This window comes from Lepisosteus platostomus, chromosome 3 (genome assembly GCF_059453375.1).
Source record: "Lepisosteus platostomus isolate fLepPlt1 chromosome 3, fLepPlt1.hap1, whole genome shotgun sequence".
NCBI lineage: Eukaryota > Metazoa > Chordata > Actinopteri > Semionotiformes > Lepisosteidae > Lepisosteus > Lepisosteus platostomus.
Window position 1 is genome coordinate 75,382,107 of NC_142613.1, and position 16,392 is coordinate 75,398,498.

Below are 16,392 nucleotides of genomic sequence, written 5' to 3' on the forward strand. Positions count from 1 at the left end.
ATGGATAAGTTTATACCCAGAATGTAAACTTGGACAGAAGGTTGTGTTCTATTTTTGACTTCCTCTGAAGGAAGCTTTAAAATAGTGGGGGTTAAAATAAGAAACTCTTGCGTGTTTGAAAAGTCTTCTGTCCAGCATCGAGCTCTCATTTATAATGTTTTCTTTTTTTTTTTTCCAGTGAGACTCATTTGATTAATTGCATGACATATAGAGACTATCAGGTGTGTGTGTTATAGTAACACTGGTGCATTGTACAAAGCCCCAGGGAAAAACTAAAAAACAGCCATAGAGCTTTTCAGCCTGTTGTCCTGTGAACCAAAGCTGGAGGAAAGTAGGCTACACCACAGAAACGCATTTTTTTTTGCCATTTTGTAGTTGTATAACAAGACTTTCTGCTGATTCAGAAGTGAATTCCTCGTTGAGCCTAGGAAGGCATGCTCATTTGAACTGTGGCTTAAAGATGAGAGTGGCATGTTGAGTTAGGGCAGTTTTTTTTATCATAGACTGATTAATTTGTTTTATAGCACTAAAGTTTTTGTTGGTATTTTCTGTAGGGAAGTTTTGAATAGCATGCATCTGGTGATAGTGTGAAACCATTTCTTTCTAAAACTTGTGTAGTTTACAGTCTTTATTTGTGCCAAGAGAACAAAGTTATCCTTTTCCAAAGGATTAGACAGAATGAAAGGTCAGCAAAAAACACTTGGGATGTACACAGTTGCAGTAGTTGTTTTTTTAAGATAATTAAAAAATTAATTTACAGCTGGATTTGTACTTTGCCACATGACTTCATGTTTGCCCCCCACTTAGTGCTGCACTCAAAATACAGTGCAAAGTTTTAGTGGGTTACTGAGTAAGGAGTTCCACATGTGCTTGATATACCCATACCTTAACTTCACCAGGGCGGAACTGACAGTCCACACGTTACCATTTGTATAATCGCTCTCTGCTTTTTGAACTTTTGAAATATTATAACGGGGGTTTTATGTGTTCCCTCGAAATGTTTACAAACTTCCGAGACTCTTCCCAGCTGTGATTGACTGAAACAAAACGAGATGAAGGGCCCCTTGATTTTGCCCTTGTTGGCTGTGCCCCCGCGGCCTGCCAGATTCGCTCCGCACGTCATCTGTGTCCTCTCCCCCATGCGAGAGTCCTCCCTGTGGACACTCAGGCCGCGCCGTGTGGCGTCGCGGCTCCTCTTGAACTGTGCCGGGTTCCCTGCTGTGCAGCCCGGCACCTGGCTGGCCCTCGCGAGGCTCCGTCCGGTTCTGCTTCTCGGTTCTTCACATCTTGTTTACAGGGGAACTGCAACGCTATTTTTTATATTCTGGGAGTAGAAGGAATGAGCATTGTCGAGTGCATGTCAAACCACGGTGAAAGTAAAATGTCCACAGTAACGTGTAAACCTCCTATTAACGTGACGGAATGGGTCACGTTTCCAGGTATGCACAGCTCCAAGTTCAGCGGTTCAGGACATGGCTGCACAAAGCTTCCCCTGACGTGTTGAAGCCTTGTTGCCTTGTGAACAAGCGTGCTTGAGAACACATCTCTCTCAATCCCGGAGAAATAGTGCTTTCGGTTTCGAGACGGCTTTGCCAGCAAATGCTACTTGACTCCACATGCAGATCATGTTGGAACATTTCTGCCGTGAAGTGTCTGCTGCACAACGTGTCCTTGTTCATTCTGACGTTACATTAGTCATTCCAGTGACTAGTGAGCAGGAACGCTGCATCACGTCATGATTTGTGGGAACTCAAATGCGAGTTTGAGACGTGGAATTACAGTACTTTCACAAAGTTCACAAGTTTGTGCTTATTTTGAAATGTCACAGAAAAAAAATGACATCAATGAATGTATTTCGTTACCAAGATTTAATAACCGGTAGTCAGTTTCCTTTGGCTCATTCACAGGTAGAGGAGTATGTCAGCTTACTGACATTATCGTACAGTCATGTTATAAGTAGCTGTAGGTTATTAACTACTGTAATTTGTTGAAAGTCTGATCAAATTCGAATTCTGCTTTACCATCGGAGAATTATCCAATATTATTATCAAATGAAATTGATAAAGTTTGTCAGGGATAGTGCATCATCAGTCTGTGCCTTGGCCAAAACCGTCCTGTAGTGTGAATGTCCTTTCTATTCAGTATGGGAAAATACCTTAATATATGTATAGGCATGGTTTTGAATATTGCTTAACATGATTTCTGAAAAGGATAAGTGAATACTTTTCTCTTTGGATTATCTGCATAAAATAAACTTTTCATTCCTATAAATTATCTTTCCTGAAAAAAGGACAGTTGTAAAATAGAAAAAGATATTTAGGACCTTTGAAGGTCAGTGTAGCGAGGAAACAGATCTGTGAGAAAGAAAAATGGTGAAACTGACACTGCAACCATCTTAACTGTGTTGTGTTTGCAATACTAGAATGAAACATTAAATGTTGTTGAAACTTGAGAATAAAGTTGAGACCAGTCTGAACTGTTGATGCTAGTAGTCTATAAAGAGGTTGAGTCGGGAAAGAGGCCTCCAACTTAACTGTCTGTGTACATCGTACCGAGCAAACTGTTTCCAGCTAGTTCAAAGACTGAGATTGTTAGATAATGTGCATACCAGAGTTTTAAACAATATTAATTACATTAAGTGAATTATAAGTACTGTGTGTGAGTCAGAAGCCATAAAAAGATCTTTATCTTTCAATTAGGTTTGTGGAAGTGAGTGTCCCTGTGGATGTGGCTTCATTTAGAATATGATCCTTTCTTTATCAGGTGAAGAGGTAAAGAGGTTGAGTACATTTTGAATTTGGTCGCCTATATGTGTAACAGACCTATTTTTAAAATTCCACACTGACTTTGCGAACTTGGTCGTAAACATCCAGAAGCACATGTACAGTGCAGTCCATAAGCATTTGGACAGTGGCACAATTTTTCTTGTTTTGGCTCTGTACTCCCCTATACTTACTTTTGGTCCCCTGAAATGGGGGGACTATATACAAAAAGGGCAGATTCCTTTATGGTTCATCCAATATAGACGTAAATCCCCTCGAATTATAGCTGACATTCTGCACTTTACCCTCAGAGTCCTCGTTTCATTGCAAATCCAACGTGCTGGAGTACAGAGCCAAAACAACACAAACTGTGTCACTGTCCCGATGCTTACGGACTGCACTGTACTTCTCGCCTGTGGATGGAGGCGATGGACCCCGAGTGAGCTCCGATTTCTCATCTCCGTGGCAGACCGGAAGGAAGGGTGTTGATATTTAGATGAGATAAATTGTTCCTTTCATTGCTTTGTAGGTGAACATTTCTTTGAAAGCAATTAAAACGACCTTTTTTTTTTCTTGTTTGCATTATTTGTGGCATAAATCGGGGGCCCCCCCTCGCTTTTCAGGACCTGGGGAAGTTTGTGCAGCAGGCCTTGACCTGACTCGCGCTGTGTTTTACAGAAGATGCCCGAGCGCTGGGAGGAGTGCTGCCGTCACTGAGGCCTCACACCGCTGAAAAGAGCGATCGGTCCTGACCTGGCAATACACGAATGGCCCAGGCAAGCCAGCAGATTGACATCCAGGTTTTGCATGACCTGCGCCAGAAGTTCCCTGAAGTACCCGAGGGTGTCGTGTCCCAGTGTATACTGCAGGTGAGCGAGCGCTTTGTCACCGTTGTGCTAGTCTCATAGTTGCAGTGAGTTTTTTTTTTTTAATGCCATTGGAAGCTGAGGGCAAAGATTCTCACACGTGTGCCGTATTTCCTCTCCTCCCCTAGAACAACAACAATTTGGATGCCTGTTGCGAGTTCCTGTCCCAGGTGAGCACGGCGTACCTGTACGGCGAGGGGAATCTGCACTTCTCGGACGACTCCAGCCTCGCGGGACTTCGCAATCACATGACACAGCTGAACCTGGGGCTGCCGTCTCAGAATGCGCATCAGCCCTTGCTGCGGGACGGGGCGAGAATGAATGGCAGCAGAACTCTGGCCCACAGCCTCAGCGACGGGCCCCTTCAGGCAGGACAGCCCAACAGCGAGTTTTTCCAGCAGGAGCCCCAGTCGGCCCCCGTGCAGGTGCCCTCCGGCCTAAGCGTCTTTGGCGTCATGGACACGACCCGGAACCCGCAGCCGCCTCAGCACCTCGGACTGTACCAGCTGGGCGGCAAAGGACACTCCATGGGCTCTCAGCAGGCACCCCGATTTAACCCCATCACCGTGACGCTGGCCCCCAATATTCAGACTGGCCGGAACACTCCCACCTCTTTGCACATACATGGCGGGCCGCAGCCTGGCCTGAACAGCCCACAGGGTAACTCTATCTATATTAGGCCTTACGTTACTCAGTCTGGTACAAGCCGCCAGTCGCAGCAGCAGCAGGCAGGCTGGCCTCCGCATGGCCCCAGTTCTCAGCAGCAACAGGTCTACCAGATCTCCCACCCTTCACAGCTATCTGGCACATGGACTGTCCCGTCGCAGTACAGCTCCTCACATACCTCACCGCACCAGTCGCAGGCCCACCAGACGTCTCACGTCTACATGCCCATCAGCTCACCCACGACTCCTCAAGCACCGTCCTTCTTCCAGGCTCCCCCTGGAGGCCTGCCCTCCTCCTCCTCCTCCGCTTCCTCGAACGCGTCCTCTTCCTGCGCTCCGGGCCCTTCGTCCTTCAGCCAGTACAACATACAGAACATCTCCACTGGGCCGCGCAAGAACCAGATCGAGATCAAACTTGAATCGCCCCAGCGGAGCAACTCGACCACCACCACGGCCGTGCTGCGCTCCGGTGGGGGGCCGGGGGCGGGCTGTGGGCCCCGGGCCTCCCCCGCCGCCCCCTCCCCTTCCTCTTGCTCGGCGGCCTCTGGTTCCTCGTCGGTCACGGCCCCCTTGTCCATCTGCGGCCCCTCCCTGAGTCGCAGCCAGCCCACCGTGTACATCGCCGCCAGCCCGCCGCCCGCCTCCACGGCGGGCCCCGACGAGGCCGTGATGGCTTGCTCCGGCTCCCGCTCCCAGCCCAAGTTCTACATTTCGGCCAACGCGGCGGGGGACGACCCCGGCGGCCGCAACCCGCCCACCCTCTACATCTCAGCCAACCCCCCGCTGCAGGGCCCCACGGGGCCAAGGACCTTGACGGGCCAGGTGAGCATGGGCCCCGCTTACATCCACCACCACCCCCCCAAGTCCCGGGCCTCGGTGGGCGGCTGTGCCACAGCCACCTCCCCCCGCGTGGTGGTCACCCAGCCCAACACCAAGTACACCTTCAAAATCACCGTCTCCCCCAACAAGCCGCCGGCCGTTTCCCCGGGGGTCGTGTCTCCCACCTTCGAGCCCACCAACCTCCTCAGCCTGCCGTCGGATCACTTCGCCGAGCCGGAGGCCCACCACCTCTCGGACCCGCTGTCCGCGCACCGGGACAGGCCCAGCGAGGTCCGGCGGCTCAGCATGGGCTCGGATGACGCAGCCTACACGCAAGGTGGGAGCCGCCGGTCCGCCGGTCTCAACGTCTGGGGGCATCGTGCCTCACGGGGCTGGGGTGGGGGGAGCGGGGGCCGCACTTTGCACTTAATAAGCGCATTTAGTGTTTGTGCTAAACCAGCCTTGAGCTTTATTAGTCGCCGGTCGATCAGATGAAGACGGTGGAAGCGCTCTGCGTGTTTTAGCCGGGTAAGGAAAGTAATGGGCGGTTCGCAGTGATGGTGGAAGCGCTCTGCGTGTTTTAGCCGGGTAAGGAAAGTAATGGGCGGTTCGCAGTGATGGTGGAAGCGCTCTGCGTGTTTTAGCTGGGTAAGGAAAGTAATGGGCGGTTCGCAGTGATGGTGGAAGCGCTCTGCGTGTTTTAGCTGGGTAAGGAAAGTAATGGGCGGTTCGCAGTGATGGTGGAAGCGCTCTGCGTGTTTTAGCCGGGTAAGGAAAGTAATGGGCGGTTCGCAGTGATGGTGGAAGCGCTCTGCGTGTTTTAGCTGGGTAAGGAAAGTAATGGGCGGTTCGCAGTGATGGTGGAAGCGCTCTGCGTGTTTTAGCTGGGTAAGGAAAGTAATGGGCGGTTCGCAGTGATGGTGGAAGCGCTCTGCCTGTTTTAGCCGGGTAAGGAAAGTAATGGGCGGTTCGCAGTGATGGTGGAAGCGCTCTGCGTGTTTTAGCTGGGTAAGGAAAGTAATGGGCGGTTCGCAGTGATGGTGGAAGCGCTCTGCGTGTTTTAGCTGGGTAAGGAAAGTAATGGGCGGTTCGCAGTGATGGTGGAAGCGCTCTGCGTGTTTTAGCTGGGTAAGGAAAGTAATGGGCGGTTCGCAGTGATGTAGATGGAAGTGCGCTTTTTTTGCAGGCATTCTAATGAGGGCCGTCGTAAAAACGGTTCGGTGGCATCATGGATAAAATGAGCTTCGGATTGCGGGTATCATCATACACTTGCAGGGATATTTCATGTGGGAACTTCAATATCAGCAATAGCGAGAGCATTTTATTCTCTTTTCTTTTTGCTCTAAAAACTCTTAAAGAAAAACATGAATATTTCAAATTCACTTGAATTTTAAATGCGGGGTCAGTGTCTTCCTTAGCTGTTTGAGGAGGAAAAACATCCAAGTAGTACATCAAGAAATGTGGGCCCACAGTAGGTAATAAACATCATCCCTATACCCGTCTGTAAGGCAAGCTGGAGTACTACAGTAGCTCGCTCTGTCAGAGCTGCAGGCTTTTCAACGGTTTGTGAAGTTTTACCTCTGCAGTTTTCTGTCTTTTGCATCTGGGGTTTTGTCTCCGTCATGCTTGGCTTTTGGTAAGTTCTGCATCTTGATTTAAGCTGAAGCACCCATTGACAGATTCAGTTGTTTTAAAGCAGTTTTCTTTCACATCTGTCTACATGAAGGTGCCTTAATTTGTACTTTTATATTTTGTTGAGTTAACTTTGATTTAGACAGGCTTAAGCTGTATTTTTAGGTTCAACTAAACAGGCCACTTGGTCAGGTTCCCCTTGCTTTGTTCTAAATAATGCAAACAAGATGAATATTAATTGCTCAGAATCTCTTAACAGGCCACCCACTGGTCACCACCAGGTGGCCCCCACCTCAGAAACCAGCTTCTTGGCATCTCCCAGTATAATCCACGAAGTTTACAGCTAGAAATGTGGTTTGCAAGTCGCCACTAATAAAGTACATGGACGTGCTGTGATGTCGGAGAGGTAAACCGATGTATTAACGTACAAGATACCAGACCTCTCCTCAGTTGCCTGAGTCAAAAGAGCAGGAGCACAGCACTTCCTTTTTTGGAGTTTCGACTGGATAACTTGTGATTCAAGCTCCCCGTCTCGTCCCTGCTGCGGTGACTGCTGTGTGGTTGGGCTCCGATGCCAGCTCCCACTCTTTCCATGTCTGCTCGCACAGGGAGTCACTCACTGCCGAGTCATGTTGCTCGGCGTTCTGCGAGCCTTCGTTTATGTTCGGAAGAAGCTTGATTCTAGTGCCCCACGTTGCAACGAGAGCCAGCGGCGTTTCCAATCACTGCAGGTTGGAAATCCAAAACTGAATCCTTCCAGATGGTCCCCTTATCTCTGAAATGGGCTTGTTGCTGCTTTCTGCACAACTGCTTCGTGTTGTTTCCACTTCCATGCGGAGAGCACTGTTAATCCCTCTAGCTGCAGAGCTCTCCAGAAAGAAAGCTGGAAAGATTTACAAGCTCGGGTTTTTTTTCCCCTTTAATTTCCAATGTTTGTCTGCAGCCTGGAGGAGCTCATTACTAAGGATAGCATGTGTCTCTGTTTCATCATAGAAGGGTATTTCTGTTGTTACCTACCAGAAATCAGGGGAAAAATCCAAATCTTATGCAAGTGCTTTTGTTCATACGGTGTCTTAAAATCTCCTTGAATAGCTCTTAAGTTGTCAGTGTGAAAAGTTCAAACACCTATAATCCTTTGATAAACTAGTTCTACCTTTGTGCACCTCATGAATAGCCAGTTTAATGATCTTGTGCTTGAAAGACTGTCATTGCTGAAAGATGTATTATTAACACACAGGCTGTGTAGTAATGTAGGCCTTATTTATTTTATAAGGGGCTGTTAAGGTTACAGTTGAAAGTGAAGTGCATTGACTCATAGCATATTGACTCATATGCTGTGACTGTAGCTTTACTTTCCTCATGGGAGAAACAGACTCCAAAAGTAGTGAAAAGTTTGTTTTTGTAAGAACACTCATTCTGAGAGAGTTACTTATTTCTGTATACACAGTATATGCAAAACATTAAAATGTTAATTAACCTTAAGGTGTTTGAATAATTTGAACATTTGCTTTAATAATTTTTGAAACAAGGATTGTGAAATTTAGTTTTAAAGATGAAGTTGCCTGTTCCTTTAGACATTGGGTGGAACACGTGTGGGAATTTCTAACCTTAACCCTTGGATATAGAGCGCTGTATTCATGTAACCCTCTAAGTGCAGTAACAATAATTTGCTGTGTATACATGGATTATAAGTTGACTTCTATTGCATTTGCTTATCATTTGCACTCCGATTATAAACTGCCGTGTACATTTTAAACCGTTTTGGAACTCAAAAGTGATCATGGTGTTCTCACTCAGTAAAGTAAGAGTCCCACATGTCAAGCAAGATTAGGGTTGATTTCACTCCAGTTATTAAGTAACACTTGTCGGAGTGCTGAGGTGAAACTGTGTAAAAAAAAAAAAACGTAGCATCAGGTTAAGAGCAGAAGTGTGAACTGTTAAACGGCAGCCCTTCGGAGGCCAGGTGGAGTCCTCTCTTGTCGCGGACGGGTGAGCCCCTCCGTTCACCGTTTCCCCTGCCCTGCCCTGCCCTGCAGCTCTGTTGATACACCAGAAGGCCCGGAGGGAGCGGCTGTGGCACGAGCTGGAGCTGAAGAAGAAGCAGCTGGAGACGCTAAAAGCGGAGGTCAACGAGATGGAGAACGACCTCACCCGGCGGCGCCTGCAGAGATCCAACTCCGTCTGTCAGGTCCCCTCGGTAAGTCCCAGGCGCCGGAGGCCCGGGATTGGGCACGCCGCACGTGTGGCGGGAGAGATCTGCGCCGTCGGGAGACCGCGGAAGTGTCGCGCTCGGCGTCGTTTCATGAGGAACGTTCAGATGTTGGGTGGGAAGACGCTCGCAAAAGATTTTTCTGCTGCATCACCGCGGTCCGCCAGCCTCTGAAACAGCATGTACGCAGATGGCCTCGGTCTGCTGTGTTCTTCTGTCTGGAGTCGTCTTTCCAGCAGCTCAAGTGCGAAGCCTCAGTATGTGTTTCTGTTCATGGGTGCCGCAGCGTTTCGTACTTGGGCAATACTTGCCAGTGGTTAAAGGCGGGAGACGAGCTGTGAAAATCTGGATTTTCATGAACACAAGGTGTGTGTTCAGTACACTCCAGCCATGTGCTGTGTGGAGAAAAAAACATGCATCTAAAGGTTTTAAAAAGAATTTAATGATGTAAGAACATTTACAAATAAGTGGGTGGGGGGGGGGGGATTTGGCCCATCTAGAACATTTTTTATAGCAACGAATGGATCCGAGGATCTCTTTGGGACATTTCTAAAAGACGCAGGGCACCAGCTTAATAACATGGCTGGCTTGCTTTTTCCATATTTTGCGGACCATAATTATACTCAGTATTCTAAAGGAGATATTGGACATTTTTTTGTGCATTTGTAACATGACATTCTTGATTTAAAAATTGTGCACTTTAACAATGTAAATGTCTCCACCCATTTTTTGCCCTTTTAATGCTTCCCCGCACGAGGAAGGGGTTGGGTTATTTGCTTGCGTAGCCTCTTCAGCCTTGGCGTTTTCCATCTTATTTACCCAAAGCCCTGCACTTCCTACACGACGTCTGCCCAGATTTCTCCAGGCCTTAGTTTTGCTGCACCACGTAGTTTGGTTATTGTTTGTGAACTTGACTAGTTAGATCTAATCCAATGTGGATCATGGATATAAATCATATAGAGTCATGATCCCAATACAGACTCCAGTACTTATATCACCTCAATTTGAGCATTTATCCCTAAAAAATGCTGTTTTTGAAGTATGAAAAATGTAAAAGATGGAATGGTGTTTTGTTATGCAATGGGGTTAACTTTGTTTTTTTTGTCTTTTAAGCTTGAGGAAATGCAGCAGTTAAGATGCAGGAACAGGGTGCTGCAAATTGATATAGACTGCTTAACCAAAGAAATTGATCTCCTTCAAACAAGAGGTTAGTTTTTTTTTAAACTTCTATGAAATAACGGTATTTGCTCTCTTTTCCTCAGTTCTTTGTGTAACGATGAGTTAAATGGAAATTAATGTTCGGCTATTAGTAAGATCCTCAACAAGCATGTTTAGTTGGAAACAGAAGTACGTTTTAAACATTTATGATTTCGAATAGTGAGTGTTTGAAATGAGAGTTCTGTGTATTGTAGGTACTTCTATTGTAATGTTAACTAGCAGTTGCTTCCTGAATTGTATCCTGTTGGTTGGTAGCAAGGGATTTATGGTCCTGTTGGCAGCACTTCACATGCGCACACTTCATTGTGTGTCCTGGCCAAGTGGCCCACAGGAATACCCAACAGTGGCGCACACGACACTTGACGTGCGTTAAGAGCAATAGTAGGAATCATTTCTGTTCATTCTGGGCGCTGGAAGAAGTGTGAAATTCTCGTTTTAGTGTCTGTGAAGTTATCGCTTTGCCTTTCTGTTTGATCAGATTTTACTAGATTTTTTTTTACTGCATTGTGCCTGTTCAAGCATGTCCCTCTGTATATCTTTCTGTTCCATCATTATTTTTAAACACTGGTTTCACACATCCTAGTTAGCGCTAATCCTGCACGTTTTACTAATTTTAATCTCAGATGATTGATGCTAATGCCACATTTATCTGTAATCTGTGTTTTTTTTAAAAAAATATAGAGGACTTAAGTTCTAGTGGTGTGAAGAAAACGATTTGAAACCTGTTTTACATTGTTACAGGACCACACTTCAATCCAAGTGCTATTCATAACTTTTATGACAACATTGGATTCCTAGGTCCAGTTCCACCCAAACCCAAAGGTACTTCAAATGTTGGTAAGTTGAACTCTTGGATGTTTTTCTTAAATTTCTTAAATTATATTTATAATCTGTATCCTCTTCTGCACAGGATGATGATGTGAACTTTTTCCAAAGGTATATGATTATTCGGGAGAAAATACATGTTGAAAAAATTTGGAGCCAGTTTCTTACCTGTCTCGAAGTTTCTGAAAGTATTTCACAGCATTTATCTTGTTCAGTGATGGGTGTTATAAAAAATGGAAAATAAGATTGTGTGAATATCCATATCTAAAAGTAGTAATATTGCTGAGAATCAAGAAAACCTTTTCTTAGCATACCTGTAGGTTTTAATTTTCTTCATCTTTATACAAATTTGTATATATCTAAAGATAAAATTGTATAGCTTTATACTTGGTCTCTCATGCTCCATCACTTGGGTAAGGCATGTTTACAGAATTGACATCAGTGACAATATAAGGACATGCTATAGAGAAGCCTGGTGTCAATGTTTTTAATCACTGTCAAATGGCATAAAAAACCCTGGCACTTCTTAAATTAACTTGGTTACTCAAATCAGTACTTTTTTGTGCCCTGTATTTTATTGAATTACTTTGTTTACATCTGTGCACGCTGACTCACTTCTTGAGCTTTAAAACTTGCCTCCAGCACCGAGCTTTAGTCTTGCAGCCTAGGAACTAATGGTCACCTGAGTAAATATTTTTGGTTTCCTGGCATATTCTTTTGAAATACATCAACCTTTAAGACTAATAAAGGTAAATGTGTATACGTATTCCAAATTATATCTTTGGGTCATGGGCTTTACTTCATTTTCCAGCGTGTGTGTATTTCAGAAACATGGGTAAAATAAATTAGACCACGTTTTGTAATCGTAAATGTGAATTATTCACATTCCAGGTGATTGTTTTTGTGGTTAGGATCCACTGCCATTTTGGGTGAATTTAATTCATCCTCAGTCCCTGAACATGGCATTCATGTCATGCATTGCAGTAAGAGCGAAACTGAGTCAGGATCGAGTCCTAAAAGAGCCCGGCAGTGGACACTGGGAATGATCTAAAAGGACACTGCGATACTGAAACAAGATTTCGTTTTGAGAAACGTCTTATAATGATACAGCCTTTGCTTCCCATACCAGTTGTTTGAATGCTTATTGTATTGTTACCACACCACATTGGAGTCTTTGCAGCTGTAGCCCAGAAGACCCTGGGAGGGTGGGAAGCTCAGTCGTCTCAGCATCTCGTTCTTTTTTCTCTCAGCCAATTTATCGCCACATATGGTAACCACAGTAGGTAGAGACATTTGTGGTTCTTCAGCCTGAAGGCTCTTGTATTGCAGCAGACAATCAAACGAAAGCACCACACTGTCCCCCTTTGTCGGCAGGAGTAGAGAAATGCATGACTGATTCAAAAAAGCCTATTCCAGATAGAAGAAAACTCGGTTTTATGTATGAACTTGTGTAAGGTATTAATATAAGCACTGTCCAGTGTACGAGCATCCTAGCAAGTATGTAATATCCAGAACTTGATCAGATCGACTGGAGAAAATGATGGAAGCTCTCCGTCGACATTTTAAATGTTGAGTCTTGCTTTAAGAGGAAAAAAAGCGAAACACCCTCTCGACAATAGCTGTCTGAACTTAAAACTCTTTGCGTGTGGGTTAAATTGAAAAAGCCTTTCATAACCAGACTTTGGCAGGCAGCTGTTTCCTGGATTGGGCTGAAGGCTAGAAGCGGACGCTTTGACAAACATGTCACGAAGTGCCCCCGGGTGACCCCGCTTTGTGCTGCTTCTGTGCCCTCTCCCTCCCCAGACCCGCGCTCCCTGGCCAAGACCCCGAAGGCGGTCGCCGACGCGGAGGAGGACGAGGGCGCTCAGTGGAACTGCACCGCCTGCACCTTCCTCAACCACCCGGCCCTCCTCCGCTGCGAGCAGTGCGAGTTCCCCAGGCGCTTCTGAACCGCCCGGGGCCGGCGCCTTGGCAGACCGACGCGCAGAGACACGGAGAGGAGGGGGCTTCTCCGGCGAGAGGAGGACAAGGACAGGGTTATTTTTCTCTTAATCGTTAATGCCTTTTGAGTAGAATGCTGTCCACCGAAGGCTTGACTGGATAGTGTTTACAGGTTACGTACTTAAAAGCCAACATAGCTGATGATACCTCACCTTTGGGTCGCCGGCACTTGGGGAAACCTGTCCGTTGTTTTTTTTTTTTAAAAAAAAGGTAAATTTCCTAAAGTTTTCGCGAGGGGCCTCTTTCTTCCGTGCGCAGTATTATCAGTGCCCCCCTTCCGTGTAGGGGTCAACCCGGTGGGGTGCCAGAGAGCACTTTGCCTCTCCCGCCTGCCACGCTGGGGACGTTTCTCGGTGGCTCGGGGAGGAAGTATGCGCTGTCGCCACACCTGCAGGGGGGAAAACTACTTTGGACCATGTGATCGGTTGCCGTTTTCAAGGATACTGGGAAGAAACATGCAGTGTTACTGGCTCCGTTACTTGCCCTGTGTCCCCTTCCTTGATTGCCTTTCCACTCTGCATCTGTACAAGCCACAGTGAAACACAGTGGAAGTGAAACTGCATGCTTTGTTTGTACAGTACACAGTAATAAAAATACCCCCCCCTTAGTTTCTCTTACTGTACATAGTTTTAGAATCTGCTTTAAATGACTTTCTTCACGCTGATTTCCTTGTCTTTCCTGTAAGTATAACGTAATAGACTTGATTAACTTTTTTCTTTAAAGCAAATAAGCACGTTGCCCCTTTAAGCTTTTTACTTGGTATCTGTGAGAAGTGAAGCCTTAAATAAAAGAGCAATAATATGAAACTATGCACAGTTTAGCTTTCTCTGCTCAGTCTGTTCATTGCTCCTGTAAATGTTGATGTTCCACGGATGATCTGCAGATGCAGCTAAGATGTCATATGGAGATCGAGGGTTTTGTGGGCTTTGGAGATTTCATTCATGTCGGACCGAATCTCTTGGATGAAAACAACCACGTAATCTAACAGCTGGAATGTAGTTGTATATGTCTGGGGGGTTTAAAAATGAGACTCGAGAGTTTTAACGCAAACGTCAAACCTTGTATAAAAGTGCCTATTCAGGCAAGGCTAAAAGGATATGCAAGATGGGAATGAGGGATGGGGATTTCAAGGCAGTTGACATGTCTTACCCAAAAGCTACCTTGCTAAGGACTTCCAACAACTGACTGGATCAATGCAGTGAGAATTACAAGTTCTTATTTGCAAACTTTCATTTAAAAAAATCCCCCTTTTAAATTTCCAGATATTCTTAACCTCATTTCTATCAGTAAAGTTGCCTTAAGCAGCAGTGATGACAATCACCATTTTCCAAATCCAGTTTAAAATCCTTCAGATAATGTCCTCTTATGTTTTGACGACTTGCGTTGACATGACCTTTATCTTTGGATTTTTTTTAAAGATTTGTAAAGTTTGTCCTGCAGTGTGCGGTATTGTGGCACACGTTTCTGTTAGAATGGTTGTTTTATAAATTATGCAAAAACAGTGAAGTCTTCGCTAAAAGCTTAATGTGTAAATCATGGAGATAATTTTGGTAGGAAAAGGCTGAAGTTAATCTCTGAAGCACTTACATCAGACTTTTTTTTAAAAACAGCAACCCAATTTTCAGCTTCATCTGCAGTTCTGTGTGAAGATTGAGTCTGTTAATGTTTTATTAATAAAAACCTAATTTGGATATCTAAAGTTGTTTTTTGATTTTAGCTGGGAAAACTGTCTTTGTAACAGATAAGTTATTTGTAAAAATTAAAAAAAATCTATTCTGAAATTTTGCCTCGTGCTTTTTTTCCTTGGTAGGGTCTCGGTCATTGTGCTGTTTTTACAGAGGGGCCGTTGGCAGCGTTCATAGAGCACTTCCTCCTGAGAAGAGGACAATTTGTCCAGTTCATAGCTTTTCACAGCAGAGGGCACTAAAGGCACATCTTGGTAAGAGATTCTCGAGAAGCATAATTAGAGTTTTGCGAATTTGGTCCTTGGACATGAAAGGGAGGTTTGAAAAGTATTTAAATGTCATCCTATTTATCTCGCAACACCTTTTAATAGAGAAGTGCACCCTCCCTTTCATTTCCAAAGACCGAATTGGCAGAATCCCAATTATGCTGCTGCTTCATTTTCGTTGTTATTTTTTTTTTTGGTAAGTCTTGTCAAACTTCAGCCTTGTAGATTACTCCAGTTTGCATCACAAGGTGCTAAAGGGCCAGATGAATGTAATGTGTGCTTGACTAAAGAAATCCCAGTGGCAGATTCAAATTCCTATACGAAGATCATCAGAAAAACCCGTTTCAGGTCTTTTGTATGTAAGCGGACTCGAACTGAAACAGATGAAGGTACTAAAAGAAGTCCTTCCTCACTCGTCCTTTTCCACTCGTTCTGTTGCCACAAGAGTTGCATGTGTGTCTGAAGTTGTGTGCTGTGGTGCGTTACTCATTACCGCAGGGGTCCCCCCACTCGTGTTCCTGTTGACCCACAGATCTGTCGGGCTTTGTTCCAGCCGAGTTGTCAATCAGACAACTCGTCGGGTTCGTCATTGACTTGGTCACGTAGTTTAAATCAATCGTGTTAGCGGTTTTCAGATTTTGAGAAGCAGGTAGCCTTTTAAACTATTGTTTTTTCTAATTAAAATCAAATCCCAAACTCTTGAGTTGAGACAAGGTCTTGCGAAATGTTGCAATCAAGCAGCTTATTAATACACTTAAGGCTTCAATTGGGTAATTAAGCTCAGCTGGAATGAACACCAGCAGGTGTGTGGGCCTGCAGGACAGAGCTTGGGAACCCTTGGATTACTGCTTTAGGAGGGATATAATCTTGAGTCCCACAGTTGGAACTGTAGGTTGATGCTCCAAGTTGTGTTCTAATGTGCCTACGTATAAGAAATTGCCATTTAGTTTGTTGTTGGCTGTTCCAGTATTGAGCTCCATAATGGAGAAACTGCATCCCTGGCTGGTAGTGTGTATTTACTATTGGAAACATAGCACTTTGGGTTCAGATATACTGCACAGCTACTGTACATGCAGATGGGATGTGGGATGAAACCAGAATCAAAAAGTAATAAGAGCTTGGGTGCAGGATGAAGTGAAGCTCAGGTTTTTATATATGAAAAATATCATCTGAGGTGCTACATGATGCACTGTAGTCTAAAAACCCTAGAATCAGATGAGCAGGGACTGAAGACTTCAGGCAGACTCTGAATCCAGTCAAGCAGAGTAATTCTGTTGTCCAGATGCCATCATCTGCGATGATACCGATTTGTAAAGCTACCGTATGCACGTTTAATGAAGAAACGTCCAGCACTAGAACAGACCACAAAGCCTGTCCGTGCTGCCTCAAAGTGTATCTGATGCAACACCAAAAGGAGCAGACTGAATTTAACATTGTAAAGACA

At 45.2% G+C, this 16,392-nt stretch overlaps 1 protein-coding gene across 3 annotated transcripts in view; it reads left to right on the forward strand.

The window, feature by feature from the left end:
- The window catches only part of tab2 (TGF-beta activated kinase 1 (MAP3K7) binding protein 2), a 55,801-nt gene extending 41,023 nt beyond the window's left edge, over positions 1 to 14,778 (forward strand). For all 3 annotated transcript variants that reach the window (XM_088626834.1, XM_088626833.1, XM_088626835.1), the window contains 6 exons: positions 3,441 to 3,631; positions 3,757 to 5,449; positions 8,781 to 8,941; positions 10,067 to 10,160; positions 10,913 to 11,008; positions 12,800 to 14,778. In XM_088626834.1, the coding sequence (XP_088482960.1) occupies positions 3,530 to 3,631; positions 3,757 to 5,449; positions 8,781 to 8,941; positions 10,067 to 10,160; positions 10,913 to 11,008; positions 12,800 to 12,945 (2,292 nt within the window). In that variant the 5' untranslated portion in view covers positions 3,441 to 3,529 and the 3' untranslated portion in view covers positions 12,946 to 14,778. The remainder of the gene's footprint in view (positions 1 to 3,440; positions 3,632 to 3,756; positions 5,450 to 8,780; positions 8,942 to 10,066; positions 10,161 to 10,912; positions 11,009 to 12,799) is intronic.
- The last annotated feature ends 1,614 nt before the right edge of the window (positions 14,779 to 16,392 follow it).